The 18523-nt window shown below is 36.3% G+C and overlaps 1 protein-coding gene and 1 pseudogene across 2 annotated transcripts; one reads left to right on the top strand and one right to left on the bottom strand.

Moving 5' to 3' along the window:
- Positions 1 to 3132: 3132 nt before the first annotated feature.
- Positions 3133 to 7837, bottom strand: LOC122280963 (protein Brevis radix-like 2). Of its 2 annotated transcripts, none has more exons than XM_043092129.1 (6): positions 7313 to 7837; positions 6945 to 7205; positions 6018 to 6394; positions 4799 to 4934; positions 3797 to 4191; positions 3133 to 3555 (listed from the first exon to the last, which is right to left on the bottom strand). In XM_043092129.1, exons 2-6 carry the CDS (start codon positions 7065 to 7067, stop codon positions 3477 to 3479), a joined length of 1110 nt encoding a protein of 369 aa, XP_042948063.1. In that variant the 5' UTR covers positions 7068 to 7205; positions 7313 to 7837; the 3' UTR covers positions 3133 to 3476. The 2 variants fall into 2 exon arrangements, with proteins under 2 accessions (XP_042948063.1, XP_042948056.1); XM_043092122.1 differs by having other exon boundaries at positions 7293 to 7836.
- A 5076-nt stretch (positions 7838 to 12913) lies between these two features.
- LOC122300812 lies at positions 12914 to 18057 on the top strand (annotated as a pseudogene).
- The last annotated feature ends 466 nt before the right edge of the window (positions 18058 to 18523 follow it).

Consider the following 18523-nt stretch of genomic DNA (forward strand, 5'->3'; position numbering starts at 1 on the left):
CTGAACATTTCAAACGAAACCGAGTAATATAATACGAACAGAGCCCAAGTAAAATACACCCGGGGAGTTACCTCTCGTTGTTTCGCAGCTGGCCGGCGAAACAGACCAACATGCGGAGACCAAAGAGTAGCGACGACTCGCCGGTGCTGCGCGACGACTACTACAGCCGACGACGATCGTGGTTGTTCGGCAACAACATAGACGACGGTGCATTTATGTTGGCCGACCTAGTTTCTGTTCGGACGACGACGATCGGGATGCTTTCAAACTGAGGATTTTTCCGTAACGGGTTCAAACAAACGGCGAGTATTCGCCGGTGGGGGTGGGGAGATGAGGTTCGGCGCAAGCGGGGAGTAGATTTCAAGCGGGCTCGATTTCAACGCGGGGGGGGGGGGGGGGTTCAATTTGAAATGGGAATTGAACATCTCATACGATACCAAAATGCACCGTTTGCATTTTTTTTTTTTTTAAAAAAAAAAAAAACTTTTGCCACGTAGGTGTACAAAATTGCCAACCAAAACTCTTTGAACTAAAGCAAGCAATGGGCTGGCCGAATCCAATTGGGATTTTTAAAGCCTCCAAAATCTTTGTTTATTATTATAATAAGATTAAATTAAGAGAAATGCTAATCGATTGTGTTTTATTAAAAAAATTTCTTAATCATTAAGAAAATGATTAATAGTAAATTTTTACATTTTTTTGTTTTTTAAAAAATATGTAAAGATGTTTGAAAAATAGATAAAAGAAAATGAAACAAAACACAAAAATTTATATAAGGGGATTTCCCCCTCCTACTAGCCCGTAAAGCAAGCACACAAGGGATATCTGGGTGAATGAGTCAGAGCCCTATCAAGCCCAAAAACCCTCATCTAACATAGGGCAGTAGGCCTCTACAAAGTACTCGGCCCATGGGCAAAATCCGCCCACGAAGCAACCGACGAGTGAAAAAAGTGAATGATAATGACAAATAGAACTCATCGCCCTAATATGCCCCGATAACACTTAAACTTCATAAACTTGTGCAAACAAGTAAGTGAGAGATACTGTAAACTCTCGATCTCCTAACAGTAGGCATGAAGGAGGTTAACAAGGAACTTCCACAGAGTAAAGTGAGTCAAAGAACCACGCCGTATTAACAATACCACTTCCCGGACTCCACGCTGCATTAATGACGCCGCCCCATGAGCCACGTCACATTAAAAGATTATGACTAAGTGAATTGTCAATTCCAAGGTACGAAGAACTCTCTGAATTCTCTAAACGCTTGCACATACTACTAAGGAGATATACTGACTCAAGTATCAGAGATTTCCCGACCTACACCAAAGCCCCCCACTCTTGTGTTTTCTTAAGTGTGCAAGTGAAAAGCCCAAGACCCGAGTTGTTGGAACTCAACCCACAAACATACAAAACACAACATTAACAATGTGTTTATCGGTCTTGCTATCAGTACCAATAGCAAGACTCATAAATTAATAACACCTTTATCCTGGAGCACTACAAATTTGGATGATCATCCCACTCAAATTGCACTCCAAGATCAATAATATATATGATATTAGTTTCGTTCTCTGTTTCATTTATGGATTAGTGTTTTTATGATATTTGCAAGGGCTTTAGTTTCAGGATTTAATATTTATATAACCATCAAAACTTTTTCCTAATTTGTAAAATATATTCATCTGCCATAAACAAGGATTTTCAATAAAATTTGGGGTATCACTCTTCTTAAAAAAAATGATGTTTAATTTATGAGTTTTTTTTCTCAACACTTGCATAATATTAATTAAGGGGAATGCTTATCCCACCGGATAAAGGCTATTGATAGTTTTTTTTTTTTTTTTTAATTTAATGATTAAAGAAATATTTTTATATAAGTTTGTACTTTTTTTAAATATTTAAAATGATCTCAAAATGCTTGAAAAAAACACATGAAAATAAAAAAGTGCATTTGCACTTATCAGTAGAACTTCTCGATGCATCTCTCAGTGTCCCTAGCAGTCCCATTTTATTAAATATGACAAAAAAGTATAATTGTTAATGACCCTTACTCAACAGTCTCTTGAGATTTTGTATATGTGAACACTTGAAGAAGGTCATTAAGGGTTTCATAATTTCATTTGTATATCTTTGAGGCTAATCCATCTTTACTCTTTTTGAGATAATGAAAATCTCAACCGTCATAGAAGCCAACAAAGAATTTTGACCTTTATTTTTTTGTTAATTTTTTTAAAATATTAAGTTTATAAAAGGGCCAAGACTCACTACAAATTCTAGCATACTCACCCATATAGATAGTTGTTGATCTATCTGTGCAGGTAACCCATCATAGCACTGTCTTTCTACTACAGATAATTAGATGCATGACTTATATTTTCCACACATAAACCCATAGAAACTAGAAAGGGTGTTTTTCCCTTGCCTTTGATCTGTTCACTACATATTGGCATACTGTTCGTTGTAACATGGTGCAGTTTTGGTCTTAACTTTCATGGATGGCATCATTCTCAAGAATCAATGTTCCTGCTAATGTCAATCTCTGCCAGCTTAGCGATGAAGCCATGCAAATTGCTTATTAACGGAGACACAGCTTTGATATCTGTTAGAGATGGTGTAATGTACTTGTAATTAACTACCAATAGAAATACATCACGTGTAAATAAACTAACTATATATATTCATTCAGTAGTCATATGTATAATGTACATGAACAGAAATCAAGAAAGTCAGGAATCTTGAAATCTCATTTTTCCAGAGTTTTCTACTTGCTCTTCTCTGGTTTTCTTCTCTGTTTTACAATATCCAAAATATGTAAGTACACGCTGGCACCTGGCTACTGCAACATGTATTAAATACAATGTTATTCATCAAATTTTATCCCTGGCACTCGAGGACCGGAAAGGAGGGCATTTTGATGGAGCTTTTTCTAATGTAAAGGATAGCAGACTGGTTCACTTCAAGTGCATGGGATTGTTGAAAAACATGAGATACCCACCACATGAACTCGAGACCTTCATACTCAAATTTATAGGTTATGCAAATGATGCTCAAAGTGTTATCCATGCAATTGCTACTCACAAGGCATATGACAACAATGTCAATGATGTTGGCCATCACATCACATCACTTAGCTTGTTTGTTAATTTTGTTTCCACTTAGAAAATATGAGAATAAATAAACCACATTGTACAGTCGGTATATAATAGTCTACAGAGGTATACAGTGGTAATTTAACATTTCCCCTAACCTTCATTTGTGCCCCCGCTACCCAAATTACAAAGCTACCAGCAGTTAAACGGTATCTACCCAAGAAGAGAAGAGAGGAGAAACTAGATCTCATAATAATAATAAAGGTTAACAAACACAAAAGAGGTATCTAAGGCATATTTGCCATTTAAAAGATTTGGTATTGAAGCTGTGCAGGTCACCAGATTTGCTCATGGGGTAAGACACAACCACCTCAAAGTTTCACTGAGTTACAAATACTGTTCTTGTATCCGACCCCGGTTTCCTTCCCACCACAATCTAGCGTGCATTTCTCCGAACCTTTCTCGGCTGCATAACAAGGAAATCCAAATAAATATTTGATTAAAATGTGTGTGAAAACAAAACGGATTATTGAAATTTTAAAATCCAGGTCAATCATGATGTAATATATGCAGACCAGTTTTACAAGTGGCTTTAGCTTTTCTCTATCATTTGCAAGGTATTGGAATTAACTTATGAATTAGCTGCAGACAATTAGATTTCACTATTCTTAAACGAAATACCAGGCCATGTACAGAAACTTGCTTACCTGAATCGGACGCGTCGAAGCTCCCTGGTGCCATCTGGCAGTGCTCTAATTGTGATGTAGACTCCAGGCTCATCCTCTTCAACCCATTCAGATTCCAAATCACTGGCATTGCTCACAGAAAGCTCTCCAGAGCGTTCTGCCTCTCTTGATGAACTGGTCCTGACAGATCCTTCTACAGAAGAGGTCTCAGTCTTTGCTCCACTGATGCTGGAAAGTTTAGGTGTTGAAGCTAGACCAGCTGTGTCAAAGAAATGACGAGATTGCATAGGGTGGTGATCAAGTGAATCCGATGAAGAATAGCCCATTCCCAGTGGACGCTGGAAGTGGCGGGGCAGGCATTCTTTGCTCAGTGGTGGAGTCGCAGGGCTGTCCCTGGAAGATTCAATCTTTGAGCTCTGAAAGAGAGAGAAAGTACTTTAAACGCCAATCAATACAAATCATCCTGGCTTTCACTGAAATGAAAGATTTCACCTAAAGAAAAAGAAGAAAGAAAGAATATAAAATGGCTGTCTGTGATGTTTTTACATATAATGTGAAGGCAACAATCCATTATGCCATGACTCATCCCACAGTTGATGGGTGTGAAGTTGTGCATGAAATCAAAAAACGTTTTAGACCCTGCTTGGCAAGTGAAGTAGTCTCACTACTATTCACAAACTATTCACTATTTTTTCATTACTATTCATTACTTTTTCACTACATTCACAAATTATCAAAGATCACCTCAACATCTAAACATAGCCTATGACTTTTTTTTTTTTGTGGGGGGGGGGGGGGGGGGAGAGAGAGAGAGAGCAGTAATGACTTCAATGAATAATTAAAATAGAATGATTTTAAAGTGATAGGAGATTAAAAATAAAGGCCCAGCATATCCAGGAAGCAAGCATTCAGGCCATAGTAAAAACAAGAAAAAGTATAAGTGAAAGAAAAACTACTCGAACATTGTTTTCCTTGTGTTGCTAATGGTAAAATTTTTGCATATTACATTGGGTTAAAGCTCACCTCATCTTCAGACCTAGGCGGGGTTGGAAGTGGGACAGCCTGGTGATTGAACCTCTGTACATTGTATAACTCCATGACCTTGTCATAGTTCTCTGCCCACCATCTTTGAGCTTGCCATTTATTAAACATTTCACGGCTAATCAAATTACAAAAATGATAATTAGAAACCACAACCATCCACTACAAATCATCCTTAGAAGGATGCTTGAAAATCAAATGAGCAGATTTCGACTATTTAAAAGTTCAAGCTATTTGAAACGATGAAAAGGCAGGGAACAAGTACACATGGCTGCTAGTTCAACCGACTTGTCCATGGTTTGAGGAAAGCTAGCTTGAAATTAGCCAAAATCCACTGAAGCTCATCGTGAGGTAGGAATGGAACTATCCATTCCTTGAATAGTTTATCCAGTCAACAGCTATTTACCAAACTGATTCTAGCTATTTACCATTGTGGTTTGACTCTCAAAATTTATTTAATTAAAGGGCTTCAACTTGGATGTCTAGAGAGAGCTCAGGTTGGGGGCCCCTAGAATTTTAAGCCCAGTTTGGATACAAAAGTCTTCCCAACTCATCTAATCATTACAACTTTTCTAAATTTCCACGCAAAATATAATAAACAATTTAATTTTTTCAAATCCCAAGACAATAATAATATTAAAACATAATATTATAACAATATTTTATTTAATTTTCAACTTTAATCTCAACTCACTATCCAAACCTCCCCTAACGTTATCTGCATTGTATTATACCGTTAAAATGCATATGTTAAACAGTAGTTTTGTTGTAATCATCCTTAAATATAAGGAAACAGAGTAGTAATACTGATTCCAAAATATCGATAAAACTAGTTCAAATCCTTTTTTCCAAGAAATAAAAAAGTTAATTAAAAAGCTATTAATTCAAATCCAGTCAGAATTTTGTTGGTTTTATCATATGGATTCGAAATAAAGAACATTATTTTACCATTGTATGCTGACGTGAGATAGTAAAAAGACGAATGCAACAAAGCGAGTTAGCATACAAACGACTGTGATGAAGTAATTCCCAAGACCAAAGTTCAACCAAAATGCTAAAATGATAAAATCCAACCACAAAGGACAATATGGCAATAGCTCAACCATAATTCTCACTACCACACCACAAACTTCTGATCATGCTCAGAAAAACAATCCGAATCTTTAAGAATATCACATCAATTCTAAACATTAGAAAGTACCTGAATCGAATCCGCTTGAGATCATTTCCTCCCTGAGGCAGGGAAACAAAAGTAATGAGTACACCAGGCTCCACTTGTGCCACCCATTCCTTAGGCTCGTCTTCCTCCATGAACACCATTGACTCGGTGCGTCCACTCACCGATGCAGGTGTCCCTTCTCCACTTGAAAGCCCTTTTAACCTTGCCTCCATTTCTTTCCCCCACATCCTCGGAGTGGAGTTTGAGCTCCCCGTTCTGCGATACGCACAGTGGAACCTCGCCGAGACTGAGCCTGCATCAGAGTCGGCATAGTTCCCGTTCCCGCTATCCTTCGGTGATCCCGCACACGGCTTGCAATTCTTGTAAGCACCTGAAGCCTTCAATGCGATATCCTTGATCTGAAAGCGGAACCAATACTTTACACCCCAAGATTCTTTTTCCCCAATAAAATGAAGGAGGAATGAGGGATGGAAGGAAAAAAAAAATCCGGGTTTTTTTTAAACTATATTATGGTTTGCAAGTCTTCAAAATCCTAGCCAGATTATAGAGTCGTTGCAGATTTAGCGTAATTATATTCATTCTCCATCGTCACTTCCCAAAAACTAAGAACGGAACAGAAGCCATGCCCTCTCTTTGGTTACTGACGGTTCTAGAGAAAATGAAAGAAAACGAACTCTGGGTCTCGTCTCCTCTGTTTGTTTGCCGACAAATCAAAGTGATATGAAAGAAAACCCGCTCTGGGTCTTCTTGTTTCCCATCTATTTTCTCATTTTACAAAATACTGACAAACTCAGATAAGCCAAACAGTAAGTATTGGGTTAGAACGGTAATATTCCTTCGAGTTATAGCCTCTAAGCAAGAAAAACCATACGATTCAGAACTTGGGTTTCCTTCAACTTTGCCACATTTTTCATAGAATTAAACAGATACTAGTACTTTCGAGTGTACCTGTGCAGTGATCGTTTTAACTGCTTGCTTGGTCCTCGGGGTCCCAACGGCGTCATCCTCGTCCTGTTGGTGCAGAGATCCATTGCCGTTGAGCTGCTTCGAGCACGCTATACACGTAAGCATCCTCGGAATTCTCACCAAAGCTCCAGATCAGAAGGCCTCGTTCAACTTGAACGATCTCTTTCTGGGTCAGAGCTAAAGTCTCAGATATGCTTGAATCACTGTATCAGAGAGCTTCAGCTTGTGATAATTCCTCACACCCTGAAAAACAAGAAGATTAACGAAAAAGATTTTGGGTTGCGGAAAGAATTACTGCCAAAAAAGGCAGCTTTAGGCTCTGATACTTACGTTGAGAAACGAAGCTTAACTTGTTAACGAGGAGTCTCGTAATATGAAGCAAGGTAGCAAAGGTGACCATTAATGGACGAATCATTATGAGAGCATGGTTTCGGGCGATTTGCAAGGCTGTTTTGGTTCGAAATGCTTCAAATCACATTCAGTTTTTTTCCTACCCTTTCAATGCCATAAATGATCGATAAAATATCTTTTGAGTGTGAGTGCCGATTAGAATGAGTAATGGACACTCTCTCTCTCTCTCTCTCTTTGCTTATAGCCAAAGGCAAGGCATCGAGATTTGGGCAATTTTTTTCTGAACAAGTTGGCCGTGGCCGTGACTGCCGTGTAGGATAATTAATTTTCGGGTTGCGATCTCGTGGGGGTTAGAAGTAGAGAGAGCGCTGAGCGTGTGCGCGCGTGGGACGCTTTTCGGGTCGAACGCCACCAGCGCCACCCTATATATCCGCTTATCGCGGAATGCACAATGAAGTTTAAAAAGGTGAATGCAAGAGGCTTGTGTATTTCTTGGGAATTGACATGCTCCTTCAACTTTGTAAGTTACTTTTCAGAATTTTCTGAAATGTTGGGTCCAAAACTATTTATAAAAATTCCACTTTTGCTGAGGAAAATAATCTTTAATGAGTTCGTCCCAAGGCCCCCCACCCGATCCACTTGGGGTTTAAGTTGGATGGATCGAGATTCTTTAAATTTTTTATTCAAATTAATGCTGTAAATAGATAAATATATTGGGTGATACTTATAATATTTTATGAACATCGAATAGAATATTTGAAACTTTTGCACCAACAATAATAAATATTATAAAAATATTCTCCAAAAGTGGTTGATGGTTATCATTCAAATTTTAGATTTTAAAATAATAATATTAAAAAATAATATTTTATTTAATTTTTATTTTTCATTTAAAATCTTCCCATCCTAAACGGGGTAGCATTTCTCATCAACATCTCAACCATTTATTGCAATAGCCTTTTCGACATATTTTCAGCTTACAGATTTGTGGTAAGTGATTACAGCTACGTCTCTAGGTAGTTGAAAATAGCATAATGTCTTCGAACCTTTTTCATTGCTTCAAAAAACACAAAGCCAGAGACCTTTCAAAAGTGATCCAAATCTCACAACCATGAAGTTTGGTCTGTCTAAGAAGTCTTCTTCAAATTTATATAATGCATCAATATTTTTCTCTTGTTTATTTGTTGGTGGTGACAAATTAACCTAAAAGATATCGCAGTGATGCATAACCTTTGAGTCTTTTGCAGATGGGGAAAGATGGTTTGGTGAGGAAGTGTGCAAAAACAACCCACAACGGATCTTTTTCAAAGACACAACAATATGTTGAGTTTTGGCATTAACTTTTAGTTTGTTCACAGGTAAGCAGAGAGAGAATCATCTGCATTATTAACCAAGATACAGTAGCAATGAAGATTTTGCTGTCACGCGGTTTCTCCACAACATTTAAGTCCTGGCCTTGCTCTAGATCTACCTTGTCTTTTCAAATTCTTCTTTCTTTCCAAATTTTCTACCCCTTTGGTGTTCACAGGCTCGTAAACCATGTTTATGATAATAAATATGCAGAGGATTACGAAATATAGGCTGTTTAGCATTGACAACTCTACATGAGATGCGTATCCAAGTTATTTATTTAGGTTGGATTTAGATTCTTTCTTTAAAAGTGAGAGAGAGAGAGAGAGAGAGAGAGAGAGAGAGAGACGGATAGAATGTGTTCAAGAAAACCCATTATCATGCCAAGAAAATGAAGGTCTTAGCCTTGATTATGGGCCACATGAGGTAGGCGGAAGTGCTGGGAAATCACGATCTAGGACCCTACCACAAATTGCCTGTTTCCCTGCTCCCCAATTCAGCTTCTTTCCGGTTATTATTGTACGCCTGTTCACTAAAAAGATGGAAAATATCACATTCTTTTTGGACCCATTACACTCAGTATCTCCAAATATTTATTTAACCCAAGACAATCCACTATATTTTATACTGAAGTGAAAGAAAGTGGGGGAAAAAGTCTTCGTCTTATCTCTCAACAGCAGTGCTTAATTTGTCACTTTGTAATGCCAAGGCCAAAGTTTGTTTATGACCCTATTTGACTGTGAAAAGCCAAATCTTCCGATCCACACCCAAAAGAGTACAGTCCCCTAGCAACAGAACTTCGTTGTCCATAAACTACATGCCAATTTTTTTTTTTTTTTTCAAAAGAGGAATCCAGTCCTATTTAATTCCCTTCGTAAGTCATAGAGCCCGAAGTGAAAAGAATTCGTAGGTCGAAACTACAGTCTACAGTGCATGTCCGTATACTCTGAAAAGGATGGGTGATATCAAGAAAGATGAAAAGAAACTGGAACAGGGTGGCTTGCCGCTGCAGGAAACCGAGGCCTTAAAATAATAGGTGTTCCCTAACGAGGAAGAGGAAGGTATTGATGATGTCTGTGGTTGTGGACCACATTGCCATACGCTAACATGTGCAGAAGATACTTGGTGTTTGATTTTTTAAGGCCTCAACACTACAGGAATTTTGGCAGGCACACAGGGGAGTCGAGAGAAACTCGGAAATGAAGTGCAGTGCAGTGCGTGCAGGAGTTGGTGCTTTCAATTATTCAACATGATGACCCTCCCTAGGGCTACAGTAGTGATTAATGGCACTGTTGTACCAAAAGGGTTAAAAAAAGTGGGTGGCTGGTGAAAATTTAACTGGAGTTCTGTGTCTCTAATTGTGAATCTTATCTTCTTCTTCTACCCTGCATACCCACGAGAATTGCACGTATTTGTCGATTGCATTGATGCCAAAATGTCCATGCATGCATCCATGCATTAAAGAGGGCTTTTTTTCCCCATATTGGTACCATCGACCGTGAAAATCTAAGGAAACATGATCTATTCATTATTGCCTTGGGTTGCCAATTGTGAACGTGCATATTGCATGAGGCCCAAAATTCAACAGAACTTTAATTTTTTCTTCCGCCATATACGTGTAGAGGTAAGAATGCACAAGTTTATGCTAAACGTCTAATATAATGCGAATTTTTTTCTCCACGGATATGTCACGTGCCAAATTAAAGAGTGCCAATTTCTCAAGATCTTCGGATGGCAAGAGAAAAAAAGGGTGGTCAAGTTGACATTTTAAATTCATCTGTGCCATACAACCCGTAAGGTCCCTTTTCTTTCTATACAGAGAAGGTCCAACTATTCTCTAAACAAAAAAACTCGCCACAACTGCTCAGCGAAGGGACCTCCTCCCCTTCTCCCTCTATTTTTTTTCTAGGCTTTCTTTTACTTTTCTTAATTTTTTTGATTTTTTTCAAGTCGAGGAGGAGTCAATTTGCAGCTCTTCGGGAACTAGGGGATAACACACACCACATCACCATATGTCCAAGGCGCCGATCTGTCAAATGGGTAAAGAACTTCGTCGAAAGAGGCATAACATGAACTACACATGCTAGTTGAAGTTTGGCACGTAACTCCCACGCACCTTCATCTAAGGAGGTTTTCTGCCATCATGTGTGGCTGTTTTGGGGTCCAGGTTCACCGGCATTTTAGATCTGTTACTCGCCATTTTGCTAGCACGGCACGTGTACCTCACATGCCCATCTAGGCTCCTTTTTTTGTGTGACTTCTTTCGATTTTCCTTGTATTTTTCATGAATTTTAGGTTTAATTTATTTTAGATTGTATTAGGAAAAAATAAATATTTCAAAAAAAATATTGTCTCTAAGATCGAATCTCTAGAATTTGTGTTCCACTCCATAAGAATTGGAGTTTTGTGTGTTGTTTTAGACAATAATCTAAGATACAGATTTGTTTGTCAAACGGATAGTATGAATGTGCATATCAAAACATTGCCCACCACAAAAAAAATTTATATATTGAGAGCTAGAAAAGTTAAAATTTGGTTTATATTTCTTAGATTAAAAGTTATAATTGTTTTAAAATTTTATTATAGAAATTTTAAAAAAATAATAAATCAGCTCCATATCTTTTCTCCCAGTGGGTATGCCCTCGACTCATGTTTGTTTATAATTCGTTCGAGTAGCTTTTGTGGGCCGGGGGGCAATCTATGAACTGAAGTCGTGTCTGTCATGTATTGTCCCCAGCAAGAATCAATTATCTGAAAGAAAAAGCATTTAACCAAAACATTGATGAGACCAGACCAGATCAGCAGTAGAAGTAATAAGGTTCACAAGAATCAAGTACTGTTATTCTTGAAACCTAGACGTGTTAGGCCACTCCTCTTAAATAAATGCATTTTCCCAATTTGTGAACATAAATGACAATCACATCACATCCCATCACGCCTGAGATTAGGACTGCATTTCAAGTAGCAGGGGACCGAAAATGCAAGTTTTTTTTTAAATAATAATAATAATATGTATGTTTTAAAATGTATAAACTTTTAACATTTTTTATTACAAGGAAAAAGGTTAATTATGTAATTTATATGAAATGAGATAAAATATTTTAAATAATAATAAAATTTTTAAATTAAAATAAGATAAAATAATTTATAAAAAAATATGTTTAGACAGTGAAATGAGATGAAATAATTTTTACTTTTCAAAATTTAAAAAAAAAATGTAAATCTCACGATTTGGAGAGTACCAAATTTCATAATGTTCACTTACTATTTAGACACTATTTTGCCAATTTTGTACTGTTTATATACTGTTTGAACTATTTAATTACTATTTATATCAATTTTGTAATGCTCATTTACTGTTTTATATTATTCACTATTAGTTTTCACTATTTTTTACTATTTTGCATTATTTTAATTACCTCCATGTGAAATGAGTTCATTTGAATTGGCTAACTAAACCAGACCTAAATCCAATACCCACGCAACAATATTTACTTTTTAATAATAGCTTTAATTTTTTTTAAGAATTCTATGCAAAACTTATAGATTCTAAAATGACTTGTACTAAACCATTTGTATTATAATTTAAATTTAACACTCTATACTTAGGCTTTATTTATTTTTGCAAACGAGATGATATGAGATATGATGAGTTTATTGAATTGAGATTAAAGTTAAAAAATAAATAAAATATTGTTAGAATATATTTTTTAATATTATTTTTGTTTTAAAATTTTAAAAAAATTGAATTATTTATTTTATTTTGTATAAAAATTTAAAAAAATTATATTAATTAGATGAGATAAAATAAGTTGGAAAGAATTGTGAAAACAAACGAGTTTTTAGTCATCCAAACCAATGTATTAGTGAGGCTTGAATTCATCCATAATATGAAAGATGTTTATATTAGGATTTCCCATGATACATGAGTAAATAAACAATAAATATCATGATAAAAGTATGAGAAATACAATAAATAGGTTTTAAATCTTATATTTTCGACAATAGGTACATTTTTTTACCATTCATTTGATACGACCGTGTGTATACTAGTTGTAAACAGCTTGTTGTATGCTAGTTGTTCATGAACAAAAATAGAAAGGAGACATCGGAATGGGATACGTGTCAGATTTGGAAAACTTCATACAAAACATGGGTTTCAAGGCCCACCCATGACTTACACATAAGGAAATCCATTTATTAGCTCATTCCCAAAACAAAATGGACCCACAAATCCAATCACCTTAAACATGCATTATCTCAAACCGGGACCCACCAACTGCGTCACCCACCACGACCAATCAATAGCTGCAAGTCATTATTCGTACCTGGTTCCCAAAATGAGCCTAGCGGCCCAACCCAGATTGAGTGGTCCCACCAATCAATGGCTACCAAATGGACTGAAACCTCCCGCAGTTCCGTGTTTGTTTTCATGGAAAAGAAAAGCAAAAGATGTCAATGTCGCTAACCCAAGCAAAAAATTCAAAAAAGAAGAAGAGATTGGTAATAAGAAGGGTGGTCTTAAGAAGAAGGAAACATCAAGGGCCTACAAGGTTGAGAAGAAGGGCAAGTGGTCGTGCGTGGACAATTGTTGTTGATTTATCAACCGCATTTGCATGATTTGGTGGGTTTTGTTGTTTTTGTACAACACCATGCCGACGTCTTTCCCCCAGTACATGACGGAGGCGATCCCGAGGCTGCTGTCAAACCCGCCGAGCGTCAAGATGGGAGGAAATGTTCAAATGGTGTTGCCTTGCATACGAAATGTTCACATGTAGTTAAGATGCTTTTACTTCAATTGACTATATCAAATTGGCAAAAAGAGGAAATTTTTCCCATCGACTTTGGTTGGGAATTTATTTTCTCAAGTAAACTATATTGGAGAAACTTTTTTTTTTTTTTAAGTAAGAGGAAATATATTAATCATGAGAAGTAGGCTAGACCCAGTACACGAGAATACAAAAGTGCCTAGATAAGCTAAGAGTTGCGAAAAGCAGCGTAGAAATTATTGTAAGAAGTGCCATTCAGTACAATAGAGGAAGTCCAAATAAGTAAATTATGATAAATAAAAAAATCCCTAAACCTTTTCGTTGAACGTTCATTCTCCTCAAAACAGCAAATATTCCTTTCATTCCAAGTGCACCACATTAGACAAAGAGGTACCATCTTCCAAATAGTCACGATCTGCCCCTTATCCTGGATGCCTCTCCAACATGCCAAAAGCTCTATCACCTTTCTAGGCATTACTCATGCCATACCTAGCCTTGTGAAGATGTCATCCCATAAAACCTTTATTACTTCGCAATGAATAAGTATATGATCTGCAGACTCACTGTTGTGTTTGTACATGAAACACTGGTCTGTTAAGTAGAAACTGCACCTTCTCAACTTATCAATAGTCAGAATATTCCCGTGCGATGCTAGCCAAACAAAGAAAGTCTCTTTTTAGGAGAATTTGGTCTTCCATATCCACTTCCAAGAGAATGCATTAGGGGGATGTGTCGATAGTACCTTATAAAAGGAACAAACTAAGAAGCTCTTATTCCCTAAGGATGACCAAAGCAAATGATCCACTCTATCAGCATGTAGATTCAACCCATGCAACATGCTATAAAAATCTACAATATCTCCCAATTCCAATCCTGCGTCGCTCGAATGAATCTCACTGACCAATTGGTGAAGTTAGAGGAAATGCCCAAATTGTCTGCAAATGTGGCGTCCTTGTCAAACGCAATCCTGGAGAGAAGAAAATGTGTTCTTCAAAGTAACCTCGCCATACCAAATGTCGTGCCAAATACTGACTTGAGTGCCCCTACCCACCACAAACCTACAGTTAGCAAGAAAATATGTCTAGCCATGGCGTATAAACTTCCACACACCCACTTCATATGTCCATCTTACTTCATTGGAACACCAATCACCCCGTAAGCTCCCATATCTAACGTCAAATGTTGGAGAAACTTTGAGTCAACGTGTGTAGTTGGTGATGATTAAAACCAAAAGCATTTGGTGGATTCATATCACTTCCTATGATGACATTATATATATTTTTAGTCAATTTCACAATGTTATAAAATTAGCTTTTAGCATTTAGAAGTAAAAGTTAGCTAAAATCTTAGACATTTGAATAGTCTTCCAGAGCCAAACTTGTTCAGATTGGGGCTTTGCCATAGTGGATTAGCAGATTTGAATTTGGAACATTTTAGGCTTTAGTTGCTTGTAGATGAAAATTGGTGTTCTGAGCATATAAAGACAATGATGAACATTGGTGGACCCTTTTTGGGTGTTCCAAGAGCTGTGCAGGGCTTTTCTCTGCTGAATCCAAGAATATTGCAGTTGCCAGGTTTTATTTATTTATTTATTATTACTTTCTATCATTTGTATTAAATATGCATTGAAAATGAATTGTTTGTGTATTCCAGTTTAGACTGAAACTGTTATATTATTTGGATGTTGGTAGGAAATTTGTTTGCCTAATTACAACCAATTTGTTTTCTTTGTATTTTTAAAAAAGGGAACCAGGTTTCTTGGATAACAATCTGTTTCAGGCTTCAGCTCCAAACATTGCAACATGTAATGAGGATGTTCTGCAATTGGGATTCAATCATGTCGATGATACCAAAAGATGGGGACACCATATGTGGTGATCATGATTGGTCACCAGAGGAAGCCTATGTTCCTAGTAAGAAAAGGCAAAGAAGTAATGATGCTCAGCTGGCAAGACAAAAAAGAGGAAGTCTGGGTTCACATTAAAAAATTGTTTCTTATAGAAGGATTATATTTGTTTGGCAAAGATGTGGCAATGACACACTCATCTGAGATCGAGAGGACCGACTTTCAACTAAGGCTATAAATTATATTCAAATCTAGTAATTCCCCAAATTCATTTTCTATGACATGGACATACTATAGGTTTTGAAATTTGGAGGTTGATATCTCAAATAATCTTTCGAGTGCCCCCAAAGTGGATCATACTTGATGGGATTTTAAGCTAAAAGTTAATACTAAATTAGGATGGACAAGTAGTTTAGTGAGTTTATAGGTTGTTAGTTGCATGCACATGGAAATGTGATTATAGAAATCCTAAAAACACCCGTGTACGTAGGCTTTGCCTAGTTCTCATCAATAAAATCCTTATTTAAAAAAAAAAAAAGAGAGAGAGAATAAATCTATAAAACATGGTGACTAAGTAAAAAAGCTGGTGAAATAACTGATCATGTGTCTTTGGTGGTCGATCCAATTCTGTACTCATATCCACACACACTCACATTATATTTATAATAGTTATGAATTAAGATTTTTTCAGGAATGCTCGTGAATCTCTTATTCTAGATATGTGTTGTCCCCCTATCCTTTCTCATATGGTTTATAAATGAGAAAGATAGGAAAAAGTAAAATAATATTATAGTTGAAGCTTAATTGAGGCCTTCCAAAGTTTTCACTAAAAATAAGGTTCGGTTTGGTCATTAAAAATTCTCATCTTAAATTCAAAATTCTCATCTCATCGTTACAACTTTCTCAAATTCTCATACAAAATATAATAAATAATTCAACTTTTTCAAATTTTAAAATAATAATAATATTAAAATATAATATTTTAATATTTAATCTTAAAACTCAAAATTCTCATCTCAAAATTATTAGTGGCCAAACCGAACCTAAGTAAGAATTGTATAGAAAGAGGGGCCAAAGAGAGAAGGACAATGTATACTTTGCCTTTGGTTTCCTTTGGATGAGCTCATGTTTAATATGTTACTTACTCTTCCCAAAAGTAAACTATATGGCTCCAGTTTGCACAAAAATATAATGACTTCCACTCTATGGTTTGCTCAATGCTGGTCAACTTCTTAAAAACAGGTGTCCGTTTAAATTTTTGTGCTCAAGATCAGTAAACTTATGTTCTTAACCATTTGTTAATATGCAGGGTTAAGGGTCTTAATGTTGCAAATACTACATGTTGTGATACATAGACTGAAGACCATGACATGGGAATTGAGGGTAATCAGAGCTGTTACAGAACATAAGTTTTCTTTGCCAGATCAATTTTAGATTTTCTTCAATTTGTTGCTCCAAAAATGATGGCACGTGGTAGTATTCATTTCTCATGGAATTGCTGACAATTTGGATGACCTAGAGTACAAACACTATAAATATTTGCCAAATCCCTTGGAGACAAGGTTAGAATCCTTGTATACCGGTTATTTTGACTTTTGAGTCTTCTTTGTCACTTCTTGTTTGTATGGCCTTCTTGTTAACAATTTAAGAACTCATTTTTCAATTGAATAACTTGGTGTATGAATCATCCTCTTATTTGGCTTGCTTATTCAACTAAAAGTTTGATGTTAGTAAATTTTAAAAGTAGATTAGCTTTTATAGACCTTGATTATATTGCCATTTTTTGTATTAATCTATTTTTTTGAAGATTGTGAGAGCATTTGGTTCTAGAGAAATCTTAACTGGTTTTGAACGAATCAAGTTACCATCATTGTTGCATACAAGATTGATTCTTCATTGATTTTAGATTCTAATATCCTCTTATATTTAGTAAGGTTCTCCAAGGTTTTTTTCTTTATGGTTAAGTAGTCTAGATATACAACCCTTGTTCATCGCGTTGAACCAATCCAGCACAATATAATGGCAATGACAGATGCTTAAAAATGATATTATCAGTAGTTTACTATACTTAATATTTATTATTTTCCTCTTTCCTTGCCAATGGTATAATGTTCGGGTACCGTCCATCCTTTCAAATAATTACTTTGGAGTGTTTTATTCCCTGGCTGATACATTTTTTGTTTGCTTGCTCAATTTAGCTAGCTAGCTGTGGCTACTCCAAAAGGGGAAAAAAATTCTGGTGGGGTCTATGTTCATTGACAATGAGTTAGTCTCAAGGATCGTTCAAAACAAAAATCTTAGTGAATGTTGTTCTCTCACTTTGGTTTGGCTTAGCAGATTACCAAATGCCCCTGACGTGGAATTTTTTTGTGTATGGAGTTGGCATATCAACGGAAAGAGAATATGCTTACAAGTTATCTCCTTCTGCTGAATGCTATATAGCCTACATTTCATTTCAGATTGACAATGAAGATGAAGACGCCTGTCTAACAGATCGAGTCTATGATGTGGGATCAGATGAGACAGTGCCTAATTAAATGCAGGCTTCATGTGTGCCAAAGGTTGGCGAGGGAAAACATTATTTAATCCTTCAGGGAATCGAACATGCGTTGGGGAATATAATGATCAGTGTACTCCACCAAATCTGCTAGAAGGTTGGGGCACCCAAATTGGTGCTCATGTTGATATAATGGGGAGTTTTACTTTGATTGAGGATATTATAAGGGTGGTAGCTGGGGCTAAGAGAGAAAAAGACTTGGGAGGCGTTCAGGTTTACTGAGGAGTCATGCATATTTAAATGGCCTAAGAAGATCAACTTACAACTTTAATTCAAGTGATGTGCTCAGCTATTTTAATGGTTGATTAATTGAAAAAATATTTTCTATAAGCCACCCATATGATATTGCATCCCTTTGGTGTTCCTGTTTGTAGCCACCTTCCTGTGAGATTTTACCATCGTGTTTGATACTTCCTTAAATAAATTAGAAGAATATACAAATAAATGCTACACATATTCCCTTCTATGGGGGGCATGGCACCTTTTATATAGAGATTCATTGGTTTGCATGTGATTAATAAGTCAAATAGAGATTAAATTCAGGTTGGAAACATTAGATGAGGCTCTTGAATATTGGTTTAAAATTTTGAATTGGTGGACGTTCCAAATAATATTTGTAAATTTTGTTTGAAAACAAAGAAGTTCAAAAGATTTGGACATAATCTTGGAGTATAGCATGAATTATGGA

This window comes from Carya illinoinensis, chromosome 1 (genome assembly GCF_018687715.1).
Source record: "Carya illinoinensis cultivar Pawnee chromosome 1, C.illinoinensisPawnee_v1, whole genome shotgun sequence".
NCBI lineage: Eukaryota > Viridiplantae > Streptophyta > Magnoliopsida > Fagales > Juglandaceae > Carya > Carya illinoinensis.